This window comes from Populus trichocarpa, chromosome 1, assembly GCF_000002775.5.
Source record: "Populus trichocarpa isolate Nisqually-1 chromosome 1, P.trichocarpa_v4.1, whole genome shotgun sequence".
Taxonomy (NCBI): Eukaryota; Viridiplantae; Streptophyta; class Magnoliopsida; order Malpighiales; family Salicaceae; genus Populus; species Populus trichocarpa.
In genome coordinates this window covers 39,613,765-39,636,901 of record NC_037285.2, presented here as the reverse complement: position 1 = coordinate 39,636,901, position 23,137 = coordinate 39,613,765, and the positions used below count along the sequence as shown (strand labels likewise).

At 33.8% G+C, this 23,137-nt stretch overlaps 3 protein-coding genes across 6 annotated transcripts; 2 read left to right on the top strand and 1 right to left on the bottom strand.

The window, feature by feature from the left end:
• Positions 1–381: 381 nt before the first annotated feature.
• LOC7459107 (tRNA dimethylallyltransferase 9) lies at positions 382–8,479 on the top strand. The gene is made up of 12 exons (XM_002300385.4): positions 382–813; positions 1,142–1,195; positions 1,923–1,965; positions 2,120–2,228; positions 2,980–3,178; positions 3,698–3,896; positions 5,180–5,274; positions 5,718–5,812; positions 6,541–6,616; positions 7,693–7,832; positions 7,946–8,107; positions 8,194–8,479. The coding sequence occupies exons 1-11, from the start codon at positions 568–570 to the stop codon at positions 8,025–8,027; spliced, it is 1,338 nt and encodes a 445-aa protein (XP_002300421.4). The 5' UTR covers positions 382–567; the 3' UTR covers positions 8,028–8,107; positions 8,194–8,479.
• Positions 8,480–14,209: 5,730 nt separating this feature from the next.
• LOC7456259 (malate dehydrogenase, mitochondrial) lies at positions 14,210–17,856 on the top strand. Its single transcript, XM_002300384.4, has 7 exons — positions 14,210–14,567; positions 14,903–15,076; positions 15,331–15,499; positions 15,821–15,882; positions 16,026–16,147; positions 16,484–16,601; positions 17,499–17,856. Exons 1-7 carry the CDS (start codon positions 14,316–14,318, stop codon positions 17,634–17,636), a joined length of 1,035 nt encoding a protein of 344 aa, XP_002300420.2. The 5' UTR covers positions 14,210–14,315; the 3' UTR covers positions 17,637–17,856.
• A 200-nt stretch (positions 17,857–18,056) lies between these two features.
• On the bottom strand, positions 18,057–22,350 carry LOC7487584 (transcription factor GTE4). Of its 4 annotated transcripts, none has more exons than XR_002982351.2 (5): positions 20,593–22,350; positions 20,451–20,496; positions 20,219–20,332; positions 19,985–20,107; positions 18,057–18,350 (listed from the first exon to the last, which is right to left on the bottom strand). XR_002982351.2 is itself a non-coding variant. In XM_024602984.2 (5 exons), exons 1-4 carry the CDS (start codon positions 21,622–21,624, stop codon positions 20,064–20,066), a joined length of 1,236 nt encoding a protein of 411 aa, XP_024458752.1. In that variant the 5' UTR covers positions 21,625–22,350; the 3' UTR covers positions 18,057–18,350; positions 20,024–20,063. The 4 variants fall into 4 exon arrangements, 3 of the variants coding, with proteins under 3 accessions (XP_024458752.1, XP_024458757.1, XP_024458750.1); XM_024602984.2 differs by having other exon boundaries at positions 20,024–20,107; XM_024602989.2 differs by having other exon boundaries at positions 20,042–20,107; positions 20,219–20,296.
• Positions 22,351–23,137: the final 787 nt, after the last annotated feature.

Sequence of the window (23,137 nt, the reverse complement as noted above, 5' to 3'; positions counted from 1 at the left end):
CAAATCAACTTATTGAAATGAATTGAGTTTTAAAAGAATGTTTTTGACTTTTTAAACTCAAATACTGTATAAAACTTAAAAAAATTATTAATATTTTTTAAATTATTGGTAAAGAAAATATTTTTAAGGTTGTTGGGAAAAAAATATTATAATTTTAAGTGATAAGGAAGATGTTTAAAAAATATATTTATTGTAAAACAAAAAAATAAAAAATAAAAACTAAACCTTGAGGCTTGATTTAAGGGTTAGTGGCTTAGTGCTAGATATATTTATTCACCAAAAAAATATATATATTTGTCCTTCACCGAGAGAGAGAGAGAGAAAAAAAGTCTAAAACCTTTTGTTTTTCCTGTTATTTAAAATTCGTAAAAAACAAAAGAAAAAAAGGAATGAAAAATCTAAAAGTAAAACCTCTTACCTTAAACCTCAGCCTATCTATCTAAGAACAAAAATATCCCCAACTGCAGAAGAGAAGAGAAGAGAAGAGAACCAGTTTCCAGTTTGGTTAGGTATAAGCATAGCTGTAACTATTTTTAATTATCAATCTACCGCTTCATAGACCAAACTATGATAATGACCGAAGTGTGTGGCCTCCGTACACGCTGCCTCCACTTCCTCCTCCGCTCTTCTTCCTCCTCTTTCTGTCGCCACGGCCGCCAATTCGCCACCACCACAACATGCTCCATTCCCGTACCAAACAAAAAAGAGAAGTTAATTGTGATTTCTGGTCCCACTGGATCCGGCAAGACCCGTCTCGCATTAGAGCTTGCCAAACGCCTTAACGGTGAAATCGTCAGCGCCGACTCCGTCCAGGTCTCTTCTTGGTCTTATGCTGCCCCCTCTTCTTATGGTTTCTATCTTTTATTTGGTTAATCACTGCCTTGTTTGCTTCTTTGGGAAAAGAAAACAAAGTAATCTGAAAACAAATGGAATGGAGGATTTAGCCTTTTGGTTGGTAAGAGAAATGTAGGATGAAAAGAAGAAGTTTTAATTGTCTCAGGACTTTGAAGAAGTTAGGCATGATCATTTATTTATCTGGGTTTATTTTAGACAGCCTTTTTTTTATGCTTGAAATTCCAGAGTATTGAAATTTCTATTCAGGTGAATTGAAATTGACTGTTTTATCTGCTTTGTACTGTAGGTATATCGTGGTCTTGATGTAGGATCAGCAAAGCCTACTGAGAGTGAACGAAAGGTCTTTATTCATGTTCCATACGTTATGCTTTTGTTTTTTGTTGTTTCTGTTGATCAGTGTCACTTTTCCTGGCACTAAAATAATCGTAGGTCATCATGTAATTCGCTTTGGCGCAAATGTTCCAAGTAATTCTCTTCATGAGCACAGAAAAATATTCACTTAGATTTTGGTGGATATGCATCTCATAACTTTGAAACTTTTTACATGGAAGAAAAACTGTGAAGCTTTTGGTCAACCTCAACCTGTTATTTGATGCGTGTTATATTCTTGGAATGGTGCACTTGAGCGCACCATCTTGGCAACTTAAAATGGCAATATTACTCTCACCAGGTAACAGAATTTCATGTATAAAATGATATGAATGTGTCGCTTTCCTGTGATTAAAATTATCAAACACTTGATTGTACAAGGGAGGAAAATAGAAAAAGAAAGAGAATCGACAAGAATTATTTTATTTGTGCTAGTGCACTCATTTCATGCTTGAAGCTTATATCCTTCCTTGAAATATTATTATCTAGCAATAATGGCATGGAAACTCACAAGACCATATTGTATCTGCTAAACTTGCCAATTTTCTCAGTATAGAGCTCATTTATTTTTGGGTGAAATACGCTGCTTTCCTCTTATATTGATATGCAAATTAAAACATACCTGGCATTTGACAGATACATATAGTTTAGCCGGTGTGAATAGTTTTTGTAATCTCAAACTATACGCTTTTTGGCAGGAAGTCCGGCACCATCTACTTGACATATTACACCCATCTGAAGGTATGTTTTTTGAAGGACCAGCTGATGTCTATGAAGCATTGTAGCACGTCTATGAAGCATTGTAGCACATCGTTTTTTATGGTAATTTGTATTTTGCTCTTTGATGGAATACAAACTCCTCCCTTAAGATTCTTCTCATACCATGTCCTTTCAGATTATTCAGTTGGGCAGTTTTACGAGGATGCAAGACAAGCAACTCAAGATATTCTAAAAAATGGTCGTGTTCCCATAGTCACTGGTGGGACTGGATTGTACCTGCGATGGTATCTATTTGCATAACTCAACTATAATTATGATCAATCTTTCTAAAGAAGTTCCTCCTTCTTTTTGGTTGAGAAAAAGAATACTTGTAGGAAAAGTCTCAACTACGTACTACATAAGCTTCCAAAATCACATCATTGCAGGATTTAAATTTATGATACAATGATGGTTCAATAATGAGTTTGCATCAACATAAATAAAAACACAGTTCTTTTCTGCAGTTAATTTTTTGAGGAAAAAAAGAAAGATAAGAACATAAATTCTTCTAGCCTATTTATCTTGCATAACTGTTCATAGGACACATGCAACATGTTTAGCTACAGAAATAAGGAAAAACTAGTTATATTGATTTGAAAATGGTGTGATTGTAAGCTTGTTTTGATGGTCATTTTCAACCAGTTAGGAGCATATTTTTCATACCTTTGACAGAAGTTTCTCAACCCTTTGCTATTTCTTTGAATATCATACATGACACTGTTACTGACAAGGCATGGTTGGTTGACCAGTTCCTTATAGTTACGACCTTGCATATATCATTTCTACTATTTCCTTATATTGTACGGCAATAAAGCTCTATGTTCTAGATTGTGCTGGAAAGACTCTAAAAGGGCTCCTTTCTTTATTTTTGCTCTCCTTCCTTTATCCCTCTCCTTTTTAGGTTGATGGAATGAAATTATATATATTGCTTGTAAAACACACAAGAGTATCTTACGATGCTAGTTTTCACTTTTATCTCTTTAATGTGATTCTTAGGTTCATATATGGAAAGCCAGATGTTCCTAAAGCCTCACCAGAGATTGCATCTGAAGTATATTCCGAGCTTGCAGAACTTGAGAGGAATAAGGACTGGGATGCAGCTGTGCAGTTGGTGGTCAAAGCAGGTGATTCACAGGCACAGTTTTTGGCTGCCAATGATTGGTATCGGTTGCGGCGTAGCCTTGAGATAATTAAGGTTAATTTGTGAAGTTTTCTAGCTATATTTGTGACATCAACTGAATTTAGATCAAGGTCATGGTTGTGCAACTTTTATTGTGGGTGTTGGACATGTGGATTGTTGAAAATTCTAACAACTGCACAATAATATGGAACTATTTACACAACACAAACAAAGTGATTTCATCTCTTTGAACAATAATAATAATAATAATAATATCCCAACATTTTTAAACCATTTATTACTTAAGAAGCCCTAACCAAAATGTAACTGGCTGTCATGAAATCATGACACTGAAATCCCCCACCCTATTATCTCTTATGCCCCTCCCTAGTCACATGAGTGCAGGCACTCCTCTTCCCAACAGGCACAGGGATAAGTTGCTTTTAACATCACAGAACAAACTATTTTCTTTGTTATCAGTTTACGTTAATTATATTAGGAAACAATTTCTTTTTTGTTTGTGTTTTATGGGGCTGCATATCTAGATTGAGTGCATGTATTTTCCATTGATTTTTGTTTCTCTTGGTGTGGCAGACTAGTGGATCTCCTCCATCTGCTTTTCAAGTTCCATACAAGTCTTTCAAGGACCAATTTGATACAAGATTAACAGACAGCTCCCTTGATGTGAATTCATCTGGTGATTTGGACTACGAGTTCATTTGTTTTTTCCTCTCAAGCCCCAGACTTGATCTCTATAAATCAATTGATTACCGATGTGAAGATATGGTTGCAGGTAGATTATATCACAGCTCATCACTATTATAGACACGTATTTGCTATAAAGGAATATACTAATAAAAAGAGAAGAATATAAAGTACAATAAGAGGAATGAGACATGATCCAATGAGATGACAGGAATAAAAAAGGGAAGACAAGCAGACATTACAATGCGACTGAATAGAAACTAAAGACACTCTTGAAGCTCATAAAACATTGTGCTGTAAAGATGCTGGGAATGCTTTCCTATTCCGTAGTCACAAAGTAGGGTACCATCAAAGATTTTGAAATTCTTCCATCTGGATGTTCAATCAAACTGTGAACTTATCACAGTTAATAATTAATAATAGAATCCTCCACTCTACCCGGCACCATGTAAGATTCACCACTAACTGCAAAAGGCCTTTGCTGCATTTCCCAAGATGCTGAGGTATGAAGAAAAATGTATTATATTAATTTTATAGATCTTAGAGTTTTCAGCATTTGTTTCCATTTGCCGTTACAAGGAAATGATCTAACATCTAACGTGGTTTCTTTTTTTTTGACATAAAATGTTATTTGCTCTTTTTTTTTGTGATTCAGATAATTATATTTTTGTAGAAGGGCTCTACTACTTGAGAAATTTTAGGTTTTACACTGCCATTTTATGAATCCAAAGATAATATTTATCCATTCTAGGCTTTATATATGTGGTAGTGTTTGAAGAAGTTTTAGGGAACGCTTAACTTTTTTTTCCCTTGCCTACCATCTAGAGATACCGGCATCATCTTGCCTGCTTTGACAAACGTACTTACATTTTCTTGAGCAATTTGGAAATTAAATAACAATAGTGGTATGCATTCAGATGGTTGGATTTAAGTATTGGTGAAAACTCTTGATTAGTTTGGAAAATGTCATTCCCTTAATATCATATTTGGTTAACCTTTTAATTTCCTGCTCTTTTATTAATGCAAGTTAGAATAGCATCAGAGATGATTATGCAACATCATGTGATATGTTTATGTTTGCTTTAAGATAAGATGGCCTGACTTATTTCTTTATGTACTCCTTAAAATAAATGGCCTCTTTAAAAAATAAATGGATATATATAGTCTATGTTCAATTTGTAGACAATCACAAAAACTATAATTTAAAACAAATGAAAATATTTATTACTTTCTTTTGTTAATACTTATTTTTGGATGAAGGGAGTATTTTTATTTTTAGTTTTTACTTTATATCTCGCATGCATATTAGTTTCCTTTGCACGGTCAACTCCTAAGTGACATTTATTTTGTGTTTATTTGATTTGGCTATAGGGAGCAATGGGATTTTGACTGAAGCCAAATGGCTTCTTGATGAGGGTCTTCTTCCAAACTCCAATTCCGCAACTCGAGCAATCGGTTACAGACAAGTATGCCATTGAAATACTTTTATTTATTTTTATTTCTGTTTTATATGGATTTATTTTATCATTGAAAGCCGTTGTGTTGTTTTGATGTTTCTTGTCGGTGATATTCATGTCAATTGCTTGGTTTTCTCATCTATTTTCCTCCCTCGCCTAATTCGCTTAATCAGTGATTTGCATTCAATTTTGTTTATGTATAGGTACCTTAGTATTCATCATATCAAATGCTAAAACTTGGATCAATTTGTTTGCTTCTTTTTCAGAGAGAACACTTCTGATTAATGTACAGCTCAATTCAAATTTTTCCTTGCTGTTTTAGTTTAATGTGTGAGATCATCATCATTCACAATCATTTTCACTTGATTGTGTTTTTTTGCTTAATCGTACTTTATATTTTGCTATATTGATTTTGAATGATAATACAGTTTTTTTTTATTTAACATTATCAGGCAATGGAGTATCTTTTAAGGTGTCGAGAAGATGGGGGTAGTAGTTCTGCTGGAGATTTTTATGCTTTTCTATCTGAATTTCAGAAAGCATCCCGGTAACATTTATCCACTTCAAAATTGATATTTATGTAACTCTTGATGTAGAATTCAATTTGATGTTCATGTCGACTGGTAGAAAGATTTAAAACAAAATGCTTTAGTCGACATCGGGGAGGTTGGGCCATGTGTGAGGTAGAGGGTAAACAAGAGCTCAGATGAATGTCATGGATGCTTTTGAGAAAAGGAAAAGGCAGTACGAGATATTAGAAAATAGGGGAAGAGTAATGAAATAATAATTCCGCATGCTTTCTTATGCTCATGGATGATATATATATCCAAGCTTTTCATGCACTTTGGAGGATGTTTAACTGTCTTGTTGTATTCGTTCTTCTTTGTCTTCTAATGAATTTCTTCTTTTATTAGGGTAAAACAGTAATAATAATGTCTGTAACACTTCAGCATCGAGGCTTATTTAATTAGTGAATGTATCATGAAGGTCCTTAGGCACTTGACATTTGACAAGTCCTAGATAGGGAACTTTGATAAAATATGTACTTGATTTAATAATATCAAGGCAGTAGCTTAAAAGTCATCTGTTAATTAATTTATCAGATATGAAGTTGGTTTGTGTTTAAAAATCTGTTTGTAAAAGAATTCAATTCCCTTCCAGAAGGGAGAAAAGGTTTACGTGTAGCCTAGTCAGTGTGTTATTCTATCAAATTTTGGATGTTCTTATCTAATATCCAATGGTTTGTTTTATTCAACTTTTGCCTTTTCTTTTCAGAAACTTTGCAAAAAGGCAAATGACATGGTTTCGTAATGAGCATATCTATCATTGGCTTGATGCTTCTAAACCTCTGGTATGATCAAGTTTGATGCCATGTTTTCTCTTTGCAATGGTAACTAAAAGTTGGTTGGCTTACAGTTGTTAAGTGTTTGGTACTGTACAAGTCTCTTTTACATGGCTTAGATATGCCTGCCTATATCATGAATGTGCATTTTTTTTTTATGAGCGTGCATGCTTCTGAGTTCATGATGAGAAACTTGGTTATGTAGCGAATCTTCGAGTGTGTGTGCCCACAGCAACACACATGCATGCACATTTCTCTGTGATAATTGAAGGTCACTGCAGACAGGTCATATGCATCTTTCTATCATCTTAGTGCACCTTTCATTGGAGCGATGTGAAAACACCATGAATTCTTTGATCTAATGAATGGGGGTTGAGTGAAAGATATTTTGCTTTAAAAGAAAAATAAGTTGAAAGCTTTTCTTGTTCCTCAACTTTTTATTTGCTTTTTTCCGCTGGTGCTGGTGCAAAATCATTTAGCAAAACTTTTATAACAAGGTCAAGGATGTTATGAAAGTTCCCCCATTCCATTGAAGACATGATATTAGTGTTAGCTAATTATTTAAGAAAAATCTTGAGGTCTTTCGGTAACAAATTTGCCAGAATATAGCCATGTTCGAACGCTAAAAATGCCTGAAGTGGCACCATATGCCTTCCCAGGTGCAAATACCTTATAAGAAGAACAAATACCGTATTCTGTTTTCCCTGTCAAGTTATCATTTTTGTTTCTCTATTACAACTGACCTCCAATCTTGTAAGAAGAATTTTTTCACAAAATTCTCTTAGACCAACTCAGAATGGAGGACTTTTCTAGAGAAAATTGAACCGGGAGAGAAATTATGTCAGTCCAGGCAAAACGTAGTGGAGACGAAGGAACATTGACATAAAATGGTACCATTTTCATTGTTTGGCATGGTTGATCATTACTTTACTATTCTTCTGAGGATCCAACTCCTAGTTTCCAGATTGTACAGAAGGATGGAATGCAATAAATTTTGTTTCTACATGTAAAGCAGCCGCACACTTTTAGTCCATTGGTGAAAGGATCTTTTCTCCGTGCTAACTTTCGGATAATTTTATTTTCAGGAAATGGTGCTTAACTTTGTTTATGATGCATACCATGACCAAACTGGAAGCTTTGTTGTGCCTGAATCAATTAGAATGAAGAAAGATATGACTAGCAGACGGGAGGTTCTTCAACTCAAGGCTTATCGCACCAAAAATAGGTATGGTTTAACAAACAAGGACAGATACATTTGTTTTCTCTTTTTATTTATCTATTGACAAAACTTTTTTATGTTTTTGGACAAAACACTAATGTGTTTGTTTACTGGTGAAGGCATTTTGTTAGTCGTAATGATTGTTCTGATATACTTGACTGGATAAGAACAACTCAAGGCGAAGCAGTGAGCGTAGTGTAATTTCATGGTGTCTAATCTCTATTTTGGCCCCTCCGAAACTAAACTTTCACATGGAAGTAGCCTCGAAGTTTCTTCAAAAGGTAAACCTTTAAGATCCTTGCTTTCTCATGATATGTTTGAATTCTACACCCAACTTTAACTGGCCTTCTTATATATTTTGCTGCAGTGAAACTGATGGACATGGACTCAGTGATAGGCATTGTTTGAGAATTCACACTAGAAATGTCATACCTCTATCTCGGTCTTTTTTCCTGAGTGGACCAAAGCATTGAGCAGAGAATTAATGTATTTATGCTCGCTCCTATATTTTTCTTTATTTTGTCAGTGAAGCAATAGGGTACGGTGGTAGCTGAACTGTATATGAACGCCAGCGTGTTTCAAAACATTATGCTGTCAATGAATTTACCATTTCACTTCTCCTTGAACTGAATAAATTTCATTTCTTTCATGGACATCCAAGTTCAGTTTAGTTTCAGTTCCTGCCTGCCTGCCTGCCAGAGCCTTGCATTGGAAACGTAGAGGGCTATAATTATGTATCAAAAAACCTAGTAATTTTTTTTTAACCTCAAAGGGTTTAGATATTACCGGAAGTTTTGTTTTTGTATTTTTAAAGTGATTTTGAAAAAAATTAATTTTTTTATTTTTTTTTATTTTAAATTAATATTTTTTTTTATGTTTTTAGATCATTTTGATGCGTTAATATAAAAAATAATTTTTAAAAAATAAAAAAAATATTATTTTGATATTTTTCTGAGTGAAAAACATTTTAAAAAACAACCGCAATTACACACCTAAACAGGTCATAATTAAATCCTGGTAGTTGATTTGGTTAAAAGGTTGAATCGGTTCTGAGTCATGTGGGTTGATTCATATTAATCTAGAAAAATTAAAAAATACATTTGATATTTTAATATTTTATATAAAAAAATTATAAAGCAATTCATATAAATGAGGTCAAATATTTATAAATTAATTTTATATCTTTTAAATTTATGAATAAAATAAAAAAATCTTACCAAATTTAATCGGGTCGGATTTCATAACGACTGTCCTTGCACCTTGTTCTAGCATTTTCCTTTCTTTCTTTTATTGTTCACTGGACATCTAATTTCTCGAAAAGAAACCTCGAGGGACTAAAAATGTTAGGTAAGTGAAAAAGACAGAACACTGTGTTCTCGTTCTCGAGGCGGAAAGTCAGATGCATGCATGCTCACCTTTCTGTTCCCAGCGGCTGTTAAAGAAAAAAAAAATCCATGTTTTTTATTTATTTATTTATTTAATATGGATGTTTGGGCCAACTTGCGCACACCTCGACTAATCCTACAGGCCCTAAAGTTAACGACTATATAAGCCTTCAACAACTATCATATGAGCAATCATAAGACTTGAACCTGAGACTAAAAGGAAGCAAACCTCTTACTAGTGGGTCACCACTTAGATAATTAAAAAAAAATAAAAAATTCGGCGTTCTTTCTCCGCCCTTCAATGGTGCTGTATATATAAAAGAAACTATAAATAAACGATTGTCTTGTGATCAAGTACTTTTAGTTAAAATAATAGACTGTAACCCGCGCCTTTCCTTGAAACGATTCTATTTTGAAAGAAACAAAAAAAAATCTATTATCGTGTTATTAATTTAATTATTAACTTAATTAAAAGGCTATTGGTATTGTAATAAGAGTCAAGGATGTAAAAAGAATATAAAAAAATAATAAACTTAATCTTTAATAAAATAAAAATCAAAAGATAAAATCTAAAAAAACATTAGCTTAAAAGAACTATAAAAATATAAAAATAACTCATAGCAAATATTCTTAAGCTGGGTTAATTTTTCAAATTAAAAGACAAGACCAATAGTACAATAACAAAAACATCCTTAGATCTAAGGTATTAACTATAACTAAAACTGATTAATGTTTCACTGTAGCGTGAAAATATTGTTCACTGTGAGTGAATTTACTGTGAATTGCATCGTGTTGCACTGTGGATGCACTGTGAGTGCTTTCACTGTGAACTATACTGTTTGGCAGGGGTGTGGTTGGGCTGGAGGGCAGGTGCGCCAGCCTGGAGGCAAGCCCCCTAGCCCTCGGTCTGCCCGACCTTAGGCGCTGGGGCAGACCAAGAGTGCACATGGCGCTTTGGCTGCCACGCCCACAAGCAGGCCGCCCAAACGCCGCGTGACACTTGATTTCCTTTCTCTTGGATGTAGTCCAAGCACCATATGGCGTTTGGGCTGCCTATACTTTTAGTATAATTGTATTAAAAATATTCTTTTTTTAGTATAATTAATGTTTAGAGTATTAATAGTAAAAATATTGTTGTTGTTTTATTAATATTATTTTTTTAGTATAATTAATATTAAAATTATATTTTTTCTTAATATATTTTTTTGGTATAATTGATAGTATTGGTGTTAAAAATATTATTATTTTTTTAGTCTTGATCTCAAAACTATTATTATTTGTTCTCTTAATATTATTTTTTTTGGTATAATTAATAGTATTAGTCTATAAAATATTATTATATTTGGTGTTATAAATAATATTATTTTTATAATAATTCATATTATTCCTACTAAAATATTATTATTTGTATTATAAATATTATTATTTTCATTAAAATTTATAAGAGTATAAATATTATTATCATCATTAATAAATTTTAAAAAGCTGATATTACTATGAAAAAAACCATGTTTGGACACGTGACGCTTGCGTTCCCTCCTGAGGGCGGACATCCCAAGCGCCATATGGCACTTCACATGCTTCCTTTGCGCTGCAGTCCAAGCGCCAGGTGGTGCTTTGGTTGGGGCACTGTCAGGCTTGGCCCAAGGCTAGCCTTGGGCCTAGCAGGGCAGGACCCAAAATAGTATTGGGTGCTGGCCGCGGGCAAACCAAGCGTCACGTGACGCTTGGGCAGCACCACCCCAGGCCAGCAGTACAACGCCACTTGGCTCTTGGTCTGCTTCCTCTTGGGTGCAGCCCAAGTGCCATGTAGTGCTTGGGTTGCTTACACTTTTAGTACAATTACAAGTATTAATATTAAAGATATTATTATTAGTTTTCTTAATATTCTTTTTTTAGTATAATTAATTTTTAGAGTATTAATAGTAAAAATATTATTGTTTGTTTTGTTGATATTATTTTTTAGTATAATTAATATTAAAATAATTATTATATTTTTTCTTAATATATTTTTTTGGTATAATTGATAGCATTGGTGTTAAAAATATTATTATTTTTTTAGTCTAATTAATAGTGTTGATACCAAAACTATTATTATTTGTTTTCTTAATATTATTTTTTTTGGTATAATTAATATTAAAATTATTATTATACTTTTTCTTAATATATTTTTTAGTATAATTAATAGTATTAATCTAAAAAATATTATTATTTTTGGAGTTATAAATAATATTATTTTTATAATAATTAATACTAAAAATATTATGATTTGTATTATAAATATTATTATTTTCAGTAAAATTTATAAGAGTATATTTTATTGTAATTAATAAAATAATTGATGAATTTGAAAGAAAATGTTATATTATTTACTAATTTTACTAAATGTATTGTAATAATAATTTTATCAAATTACATTTAATTTTACATTTATTTTCATTTATAAATTACATACAAATTATTAGTTGCAGGACCCAAAAATAAACTTGGATCCTGCCATGTACACGACCCAAATAACCTTGGATCCTGCACTGCTGGCCTAATGCTAACTCAAGGCTAGACTTGGATCAGGTTGGGTAAGGTCCAAAATAGCCTTGGGTCCTGGCCGCAGCAAGACTCATATATGCTTGGGACCTAGCTTGGCAGGACCTAAATAGGCTTGAGTTCTGTTCCCAAATTTTTTTAAAGTTAAAGGTAAGCCTGTAGCGTAGCGTGAACCACCTAGCTAGTAACAAACTTAAACCCAAATGCAATGAGATATTTTTATTGTGCAAATACAAAGGATAAGACACAAACACCCATCCAAGCCGGCCAATTTTTTTTTTATATATATATTTATAAGTCTATATTGATAACTTTATTATGCACTCTATAAGTAAAAATAAAAATCTACCCCTAAATAACACCAAACAATACATTAATTTTAAGGATATTCATGATAATTCATAATGTAATTTTAAAGACAAGTACTACTCTTGCCCTAGGTCAGTTTAAGAATATCAAAATACCCTCATTGAAAACACAATTATGACCTCATCCTCTAGACAAAAGAGTTTTTTTCAAGGGTAAAAAAGAATAGGGAATAAATTGTTAGTGTTTACAGTGTTTCAGAGAATAATAAATTCCTCATATCTTTTAGTTTTATTTATAATTATCAAGTATTTTTATTTTGCTAAACTTGATATTTTATTTTCTCATTTTAATATTGTACCTTTTTTATTAATTTAATCGATCAAAAACTATTAAAAATTAATTATAATTGAGAAATAAGCTTGGATTTATAGGTGTAGTTACGTGTAGTTTACCCTTTTATTAATTATTGTCATTTGGTTATTGCAATATGATTGAGAATAAAAGATATGAAATTCATTGTAGTTAAGACATAAAAAGAAGGAAGATATTACACACTAACCACTCTTTCTTCATAAACCTAGTATACTTATTTGTTTCGCATTTTCACAAGACCATTTAAAAAATAAAATTTTATTATTTATCTCTTAATATATTTTTTTAAAGTAAATGCATAATGCATTTGCTTTTCTAAACAATGAACATTGAGAAGAAATCTAAAAATTAGAAAAGATAAAAGCCCCTTTGACATTAAGGTTCAACCGTGTTTTTAAATTTTTTTGAATTTTTTTTACTTTTAATTAATTCTTTTTAATGTTTTTTTATTGTTTTAACGTGATGATATAAAAAAATAAAAATAATTTTCATATATTTTCATATAAAAAATATTTTGTAAAAAACTTCCAGCTCAAGAGATAAATGATGCAACATCTCCTTCAAAATTGTCTTGTATAATTTATTTGATGTATTTATTACACCTTTTTTTCATATGGTAATTTAAATTAAAAAAAGTACATGTTGTTCTCATTGTCTCAAATGTATAATGCATGTAGCTTGTCTTGATTTTTGAATTCAAAAGATGAATTTTGATCATATTTCTTTTAGATAAAAAAAAAAATAAATAGCCATAACTTGATACTTTAAATTTTTATCCAAACATAAAAAATAATAGATTAATATTAAATATTAAAAAAGCAAAGAGAACAAGTTTAGCTCGTTCAAGGTTCATGTGGCAGTCAGGCCTCTATTTTTACATGAGTTGTGATTCCTGTGAAAATATCTAAGGGGAAAAATGATGAAAGCGGATGACATGTTATCTAATAGGATAACAAGAGATGTGCGCTTGTGACGACTAATTACCCAAAAACCTGTGTTTTACATCCATTTTTCTTCATGTAAAACAACTCGAGACAATCTTTAAGTCCTAAGAAACCCATTTTTTTTTCTAAGTTTAAGAGTTTGTTTGTTTTTGTAATTTTTTTTATGTTTTCAGATTGTTTTGATGTGTTGATGTTAAAAATAATTTTTTAAAAATAAAAAAAAGTTATTTTGATGTATTTCCGAGCAAAAATCACTTAAAAAAACAACCGTTACCACACTAAAAAACACCCTCTAAAATGCATTTCAATGAACTTTAAAGCATATGAAAAACCAAATCAATATTTAAATCTTGTTCATAGATTTAGCCTCCCATATAGTATTTTGGGACATATTGAAATTCTATATCAAACTCCAATAAACTTCATGTGGAGAGACAATGTGACTTTTGTGTAATTAGACGGAATATCACAAGGGACCAATTCTGCAACGGAAAACTTTTAAAAAAGAAGAAAGTTTTATTATTTGTGGTGTAGAATAGAAGAATATTCTTTTGGCACACTTTTTTTTTTTTTTTTTTTATTATTAGAAAAATACCCACATAAATTACTCACCACACGTAAGGGTTAAAGAGATATTTTATGATTTTTAATTAAATCAAACTAAACTAAACTAAAGAAATAAATGTATTAAATAAATGGGTTGGTGGAATAAATAAAGAGTTTTAAAAGGTGTTTGTTACTGTTGTATAATTTATTTTTTAAAGTTTTTTTTTTAAATTTAATTCAAAAAATAAATTCAAAACACTGCCTTAAGATCCCTCTCACCCTCGACTTAGAGGTTACCATCAAAACTAACTCGCATTTCCTCCTCCAAACCCCAAAACCCTCGATCGTTCCTCCATCTCCATTTCCTCTCTCTCGAAAACTTAAAAAAAATGAGGAATTCAATGTTGAGGTCCATCAAATCCCTAACCACCTCCCCATCTTCCCACGTCCTCCGCCGTGGCTACGCCTCTGAGGCCGTCCCCGAACGCAAGGTCGCCGTCCTCGGTGCTGCCGGAGGAATCGGTCAGTCACTCTCTCTTCTCATGAAACTCAATCCTCTCGTCTCCAACCTCGCTCTCTACGATATCGCTAACACTCCCGGTGTCGCTGCCGATGTCAGCCACATCAACACCAGATCTGAGGTTTATATCCCCTACCTATATAAAAGATACATGCTTTCACTTTTATTTTCCTCTTTTTGTGCAGATGCTTGCTTTTTTAGTATATTTTATTATATCAATATGTAAATTAAACAGATCCATATTTGATTCGTCCTGTTAATTCCTTTTTGTTTTTGGTCTCTCTGGAACTGAATCCATCCGTTTTATAATGCTGTTGTTGATTTAATTGCACTAAATGTTTCTGCTTTGATTACTACCACCCCACTACCACTACTACTACTACTACTACTCGGTTTAAAGATTAACTTGTCATTAACTTTAGGTGTTTGTTCGCTTGCTTGTTTATTTGTGTTTAGGTTGTTGGGTATGCAAGTGATGCTGAATTGGGGAAAGCCTTGGAGGGAGCAGATGTTGTAATCATTCCAGCTGGTGTGCCAAGGAAACCTGGAATGACCCGTGATGATCTCTTCAACATCAATGCTGGGATTGTAAAGGGTCTCTGTGAAGCAATTGCTAAGCACTGCCCTAATGTGAGTAACAAGCTTCTTTTCTGTAAACAGTTCTATTAATTCATGTTTGTATGTCTGAGTTAACTTTAATGGTTAGTTCTTAACTCTGCTATAATTTGGTTTATATAGCTCCTGCAGCAGTTGTATTTGGAGCCCAATAGAGTCATTTGTATTTTCAAAGTCAATCAAACATGCATTCAGGGTTATTTTTCTTTATGGTTTTGTTTTGATTTCATGTTAGCTTACAAATCTTGTGTTTGAATTTGTTGTATTAGGCACTTGTTAATATGATCAGCAACCCAGTGAACTCAACAGTTCCTATTGCCGCTGAGGTTTTTAAGAAAGCAGGAACCTATGACCCGAAAAGGTTGTTTGGTGTGACTACCCTTGATGTTGTTAGGGCCAAAACTTTCTATGCTGGAAAGGCCATGGTGCCAGTTGCAGGTTTGTCCAGTTACTCATTTACAAGAAACTTGTCCTTATTTTTTCTCCACCTATGTTTCCCTACAGAAAGCCAAGTTGAAAGCAAAGTTTATAGTGATTTAACCTACTAAACCTTTTGTTTTGGTGAAAAAGAAGAGCTTAGCTTCAGTAGATGGAATTCTTATATTAGCAAGTTTCTCTGGTCTTTTACTGTGCAGTTTTGTGTTTTAGAACTTTTTGACTCAATAATATCTTATGAGCATAGGGGAGTTATTTGAACATTTTGAATACCTCACGTGTGGATTTCTCATACTGCCTTTGGTGTTTTGCTTTGGTTCACAGAGGTTAATGTACCAGTTGTTGGTGGTCATGCAGGCATAACCATTCTCCCACTATTTTCACAAGTATTTATTCACTCCCTTCCCCCTGTTCTCTCCTAAATACTCTGTATCTGGCGAATGCTAATATTGTTTGTATGCAAATTCTTGTCTGATTGTTCGAGATCAACCTTTCTAATTCTGTTTTACTTATTTGATTTATTTTATAGGCCACACCAAAAGCCAATTTATCAGATGAAGTGATTACTGCTCTTACAAAGAGAACTCAAGATGGTGGGACAGAAGTTGTGGAAGCAAAGGCTGGAAAGGGCTCTGCAACTTTGTCAATGGCGTAAGTTTATGTCCTGAACATATTTATAATCATGAATATAATTTGGATCCTTGTCTATGGGCACACTATATTTGCTTTTCATTATGAAAGTCTGGTGCCTACAAAAGTTTTCATGCTATGTTGACTAGGAAATAAATTTCTTGTGTTATTGATTTTTATGGAGGATTATTTTTACCTGTCAGCTTTAATTTTTTTTCCCTTCCCGTATAAATCATGGTTAGAAAAACAATGTGTAACTCATTCTTTACCCTTTTACAAGTCTCTTCATGTCATTGAGCCAGCTTAGTTATAAAAGAAAAACTGTTTCTTTTAACTAATTTGATTGGCCATTTGCAGCTATGCAGGAGCCATTTTTGCTGATGCTTGCTTGAAGGGGCTCAATGGTGTTCCAGATGTGATTGAATGTTCATTTGTGCAATCAACTGTCACTGAACTACCTTTCTTCGCATCCAGGGTAATTTTATCAACTTTCCTTGATTGAACATAAAAGCTCTTTGTTTTATTATGTCGATCGAAAATATCTCTTTGATTGGGATTCATTCTAATAATTTACTTAATTGCATATTGTTTACAAGTTTAGAGTACCATCCCTAGCTGATTCATGCTATTTTCACAATATATTAGTTCAAATTACAGATTTGTATGTTTAGGAGTCTCCTCTGAGCTGTCCTGTTTACTTGGTTGGAAAAGAAAAAGGATCTTAATTGAATTTTATTCTTTTAAGCCCCAAGAATGAAATACCTGAGTTGTGGTTAGCTACTCGGTTCTGTCTTATCCTGTCAATGTTATGTTGGGTTGAGCTTCTAAATGATGTTGTCATGCTAAAAGATACTGGTTTAATTCATGTCATTTTGGTTTGTCTTCCCCTTCACCTCCAGTACTTCAATCTGATCACTATTCCTCACTAGTGCATCCATGTATGTCTTCTCGCTTCATGTTGAACATGATTGAACCATTTTTATGACCTTTCCATAATTTCATCACCTCTCTGCAGATGCACTTATTAATTTGGTCATAGTCTCGATGTGCTGATCATAGCATCCTCATCTCAGTTACACTAATTTTATGACAAAGCTATCACTCTCTGCCAAATGAAAAAGAAAAGTGAACTTGTTAGATCTATTGTTTTTAGCAGGTCCTTTGTATATCTGATGACAAAGGGTGCGTTACATTGTAAAGGATACAAGATGCTCTGCACCTTTTGCAGATGCAGCACTCTGGCATTTGGTGTTCTTCTAGTGCATTTGTTGTACTCTTGCATTTTTGTGATGGAAGTTTTGTATTTTGAATTTTGTATGCTTGCCAGGGTTGTTGTGAGATAGTAAGCCTGTGAATCCTTTTGTATTTGCAGGTGAGGCTTGGAAAGAATGGCGTGGAGGAAGTTCTAGGGTTAGGTCCTCTCTCTGACTTTGAGAAGGAAGGTTTAGAAAAGTTGAAGCCTGAGCTCAAATCATCTATTGAGAAGGGAATCAAGTTTGCCACCCAGTAATTTTAGTACTGATTTTTGGCCGGCGGTTATTTGCTTGAGTCAAACACATGCGAACTTTGCATTTTTTCAGTGTTGTCTTTGCAGCTGCCGGCAGCACCGGCTTTAGCTTTTTCGGGTAGAAGAGGCTCATAAATTTAATTTTTATCAATAATACCCTGTGACTTTTATAGGAGGTGTTTGGTACCCGGGAGAGAATAAGATTTTTTTAGTTTGTGTTAAATGCGTATGGCCATTGTTAACGTCCCATGGAAGATGATATTCTTATAAATCAGGGTATATGCCCAAATTGACGGCGGTTTGGATAGATCTCCACCACCCTTTCTCCACGCTGGGTATTTTTGATTTGTTCCAAATTTATTAATGTTCGAGAGTAATCGTGGCCATTGTCAAGAAAATAACATTTGGCAATCACTACAAGACTAAGAAACTAGTGCTTCCGACCCTTTTTTTACTTCAATTTCACCAGACCATTCCATTACAAGTAAAAATCATGCTGTCATAGAGGATATGTTTTTCGCCCTGAATGATCACACGCCTACAAAAGTACGGTAAGACCCCCAGCATTGAGCGTTTTACTGCGAAGATAAAGACATTTCACTTCATATAGAATCAACCGAAGGTGAAACTTGGATTCTCCCAGGCAAAATCAGCATCCCAAGAATTGTCAGGTATGTTCCAAAGGAGCATACAGACCAACTTAAATCTGCGGATCAGCTGCAGCAAAAATAAGTACTATATCAATCCAAGGATGTTCCATAGGTGTCAAAAGTTATAGTTGTACAATAATGTTCCTGCGCAATCTTGGCCCTCCGGCCACCATGCATTTAGTGCAGTTCGAGCAAAAATGCCGTTCCTAGGAATTCATACAGGGAAACACAAAACAACCTTGCAAAACAAAAAGGGAAGGAAAAGAAGGAAGAAAAAAAAGACGCCATTCTAAATTATCCAGTAAACAGTTCTAGGAGGCCACTCCACCACAACAACCAGAGCACAGGATTGCTAAAAGTAGCTACCCTAATCCTTTCTGAAATCATGTATTTTCTCAGTAGCTTGCTATAGTATTTCAATCTAGGTTGCCAGCTCCATCTAAAAACGTTCAAACTCACTAGTTTCTATACTCCAACAGAAGTACACTCGTGAACACACACACACACTCAGCAGAATGCAACAGAGTACTTCCATCCAAAGCAGCTCAACCAAAAGGCAGTGCTATAAATCGATAAGCCAGAGTACACTTCCAAACATTTTATGTTTATTTTTATTTTCAGAACTTTTTCTCTGATGATTGGTAAGTTGCAGAGTTGATTTAGAAAATAATTTCCACAAGAAAAAAAATCAGAGTTCAGTTATAAAACTGTAGGTAGCAATTTTAGGAGGCAAAATTTGCATACCTAACAAGAATTAAACCATGTCACAATCACACAGGAATTTGCAACAAAATTCACTGTACGCATTCAGTGTTAGCAAGAAGTGAACTTGTACTACAATATAGTATGTGAAAGCACACCTAAACCCTTTAATAAATAAATAACATGCAATTGTTAGTTTCAAAAAATCATTATTCCAACAATAGACGCCCCTAGAAGGATAAAATAAATGATCAAAGACATCATTAGTATCCAAAAGCCACAAATCTATCTCATAATGAATAACAATCAGGAGCAATGTCGGAAATATCACCAAAAAATGGTGAATGATCTGAGATGAAATCCTACAGAAACACTTAAAAAGGGAACTCTGGAAAACATAAAAGAAAGCATTTGATTATGTATGGCCACTGAAAAGTGGAAAATGTGGTTACTCCAGAAGATTCATAGGCTACACGGAACAGTTTACAAGACATGATTGGAAAAAATACCACTCATACAAAAAAAAAAAAAAAGGAAAAAAAAGGCTTCATCATTAATCTGATGCCTTGAGCAATGCAAGTCAGCCAGCTTCTAAAATTATCTTTTGGCACTTCAAAGACATTGAATAATGATTATAGGCAACGTTTTCAACACTTTGAACCTTAGTAACCTCTGGTTACCAAAAGCATAGCCATTGCAGCCCTACACTATATGAGTAAGTACTTTTCCAGAACAAATGGCATGTCATAAATCGCCCAACCACCAGCATCTAAACCAAACTTAGCTTCCATTGAGCTATTATGCACTCACAGTATCATTCAACTACTGAAATCACAGATATCACAAAATTCCATAGCATACTGCCATAACCTTAAAACCATATATATGGTTCAAGAAAAAAGAAAGAGAGAATTAAAGAGTGGTTAAAGCTTCAATAATGATCACTTTGACAGGTAAATGTCCAATATTGTAAACGTTGAATGGCAATTTTTGTATTACCATGGATGATAGAGAAACAAGAGATGGTTAGATTCTAACCAAGGATGACGCCCCTACCTTGAATCTACTAACTCCTATGTCATTGAGCTGCATCTGACCCAGATCCTGAATCACTATCAGAGCCTGCACATAAGGTATTGGAATGAATTAATAAATCCATTTAATGTCTTAATTGGCACCATCATTGCCAGAAAATTGTACATGCTCAAGGTACATTAGTTGAGTTTCAATTACCACTTGAAGAGGATCTGGAATCACTGCCAGAACTGCTTGAACTACTTGATCTGCTCATACTATGGCCCTGCCTATGATCTTTAACAGGAGAAGATGCAGAAACAGTCATTTGTACTGCTTCAAACCAACAGGATTAGAAATCAGTGCATAACAATTAGAATGCCATAAAGATCCAGCAAAAGAGCCTGAATGTGGGCAACACAAATCCTAAGGAATTCAAGATGATTATTACCCGATCCAAGTTCTTTTGGTGCCTCTGCAGTAGCAGATGTCATATTCTACACAGACAGAGAGAAGGATAATGTATTGGTCAGCCTGACTTTCATGAAGGAAATTCAGCTAGAGATTGGAGCTAATAAGAATTATGGTCTTACAGTCCCAAGCATTTTATGGCCAGCTTCTTCTCTCCCTTGAAGAGCAACTTCAGCTTCTCTCTCATTCTTGCCCATACTCTTCTGGTAATTGGTTACATAACCATGAAGTTCCCAAAGTGTTTCATTATCAAAACTATCAATATCCACTTCAATCTCATCTTCTTGTTGGAAAAGCCCAGGATTCCTCTTCCTAATAATCTGGACAACTGATTCTAGTTTCTCTGAAGGCAAACTCTGCAGGTGTATACTCAATTTCTGCTTCTCCTCGTATGTCATCACGCCTCTGACAGTTTCATTCTTCTTAGGCTTATTCAACACTGATGTCCTGCCTTGATTGGCAACAGTTTTTGCAGCTTTCATCTTCGAATGTACAAGCTCCGTCAAAGAATCTGTCCTATCCAAAGTTTTTGTCTCTAAAGGCATTGTCTGTGGAAAAGAAGCAGGACTGGGAGCACGGGCAGAAGCAGAAGCAGGACCAGAGGTGGGGGATGAAGCACGAGGACCTGGAACTCTCTTTGAAGCAGGACCGTGAGCAGGAGACGAAGCACGAGGACCTGGAGCTCTCTTCAAAGCAGGTGTTGGCAAGCTAGCATCAAATCCCATCTCCCCCCTCTTATCAAAATTAGTTTTGGCCTTAAAATTAGCCCAATTCTCCTCAAAAATCTTCAACAACTTATCCGCCATAGCATGCACATCCTGCCCTTTCTCATTATACTTCATAGCATTATTAAACGTCAACCTAACATCCTCAGCAAACTCCTTTGGAGACTTGTACCAATTCTTACTCAACCTACTCTTCACAGTCCCTAAGTCCATGGGATGCTTAATAATCTTATAATAATCATGCAGCTTCAACTTCTTTGCATCCACTGGCTCATTAAACACCCACCCATATTGATGTTTCATCAACTTCCCTAACAGCTCCCCACACCCTATAACCAAATCCTTGCTAAACTCCACCACCACCCCCTTTCCCGCACCACCGTCCTTCCCTCCACCGCCAGACTGTTTCAACTTCTTGTTCGAATTCATCTGGGTTTTCTTCTTCTCATCACCATCCAACAGCCGCGAATTGGTGGGTCCCACATAACTAACTTCAGAATTAACCCTAGCAAGAGTTCCAATTCTGTTACCACCGCCTCCACCACCGCTATTACCTATTCTATTATTATGATTATCATTATAAGAAGTTGTAAACTTTTCTTTAGATTCAAGTTTCTTTTTCAAGCTTCTAACTTGATGAAGTTCACTTGCTAATTTCCTCTTTAGCTGTTTAATTTCAGATTTTGACCTTGAATTCAAGTTGATTTTTACTTTACTACCATCATCAAATCTCACGTACCCGGGTAGTGCTGACTTGTTCTCATTCTGTGGGACCGGCTGTACGTGATTAAGACTGGAAGAATCGTTCGACGCCACGGTGCCGTCGCGGTGGTTCTGCTTCCAAGAAGAGGCCGAGGTGGAGGTGGTGGTGTATTTTAGGGTTTGAAAAGGTTGAATTTCTGCTTCTTGCAGGTGCTTTTGCGGGTGAGGGATGTTGTCGAGATTCTTGGGTTTGTTGTGGTGTTTTTGGGTATACCGTTTTTTGTTGATGTTGGGTTTCCTTTCTTCTCTCAACAATCCTCCTCTTCAAAGTCTAACCATTCATGAAAAGTTAGAAACCCTAATTTCTTGCATCAAAACCCTAACTTTGGCTCCTCCTCTTCTTTTTAATGTAACGACGATGCGTGGACTTTCCCCATATGGAAGTTCGATAGCTCGTTGTTTTTTTAATCATATTAAAAATCTAAAAAAACTATTTTAATATAATTTTAAATACAAAATATTAAAAACAAAAACCCTTTTAATTACAATCTCAAAATGTATGAATAATAAAATTTTAATCTAGTTTTTCGTGTAAAGGATATAAGAATAAAAACCACAATTAAGGTATTTTATTTGATTCCTTCTATCCCATGAATAAAACTTTTGACATATATTAAAATAGAAAATTACTCGATGAACATTCAAGCGTGATTATATTTTGCTTTTTTTTTTTTTTTATAAATAATATTTTATATTATATTATTTATATAATTAATAATATTTTACTCATGATAACAAGTTATTCAGTTAAAATTAAAATTAAAAACCTTAAAGGGAAAAGAGTTTCAGTAAACTTCTCTTCACATAACATTATTCACTAAAATAGTGTTTTGTTTTTTTTTCTACAAACTATATTTTTTATTATTTTCAAATTCAATTACATTCTATAAAATTAGATTTATATGTAATGAACTTCATAAATTTTTTAATTTATTTTTTTATGAGATTATTACAGTCTTATGACCTAAACTGCAAGTTTCACGAGTTAACTCAGTTGATTTTAGTTTTTTTTTCTAATTGATTTTTTCCCTTAATTTCATCATTAAGAATTAGATTGATTGAGAATTAAGTTTTGTAATTTATTTCGGTTTTTTATGAGGTTATCCCCAATTCATGAATTGGATCAAGAGTTTGACGAGTTAACTTCAGTTTTTTTCTGTCTTTTTTAATTGATTTTTCA

Coding starts and splice junctions, on each gene's coding strand:
- LOC7459107 (XM_002300385.4), top strand. CDS start 568: ATGATAATGACCGAAGTGTGTGGCCTCCGTACACGCTGCCTCCACTTC. Junction 814..1,141: donor TCAGCGCCGACTCCGTCCAG/GTCTCTTCTTGG, acceptor TTTGTACTGTAG/GTATATCGTGGTCTTGATGT. Junction 5,813..6,540: donor GAATTTCAGAAAGCATCCCG/GTAACATTTATC, acceptor TTTTCTTTTCAG/AAACTTTGCAAAAAGGCAAA.
- LOC7456259 (XM_002300384.4), top strand. CDS start 14,316: ATGAGGAATTCAATGTTGAGGTCCATCAAATCCCTAACCACCTCCCCA. Junction 14,568..14,902: donor ACATCAACACCAGATCTGAG/GTTTATATCCCC, acceptor ATTTGTGTTTAG/GTTGTTGGGTATGCAAGTGA. Junction 15,500..15,820: donor GGCCATGGTGCCAGTTGCAG/GTTTGTCCAGTT, acceptor TTTGGTTCACAG/AGGTTAATGTACCAGTTGTT.
- LOC7487584 (XM_024602984.2), bottom strand. CDS start 21,624: ATGAATTCGAACAAGAAGTTGAAACAGTCTGGCGGTGGAGGGAAGGAC. Junction 20,497..20,592: donor GCCATAAAATGCTTGGGACT/GTAAGACCATAA, acceptor CTGTCTGTGTAG/AATATGACATCTGCTACTGC. Junction 20,108..20,218: donor TTCCAGATCCTCTTCAAGTG/GTAATTGAAACT, acceptor CCTTATGTGCAG/GCTCTGATAGTGATTCAGGA.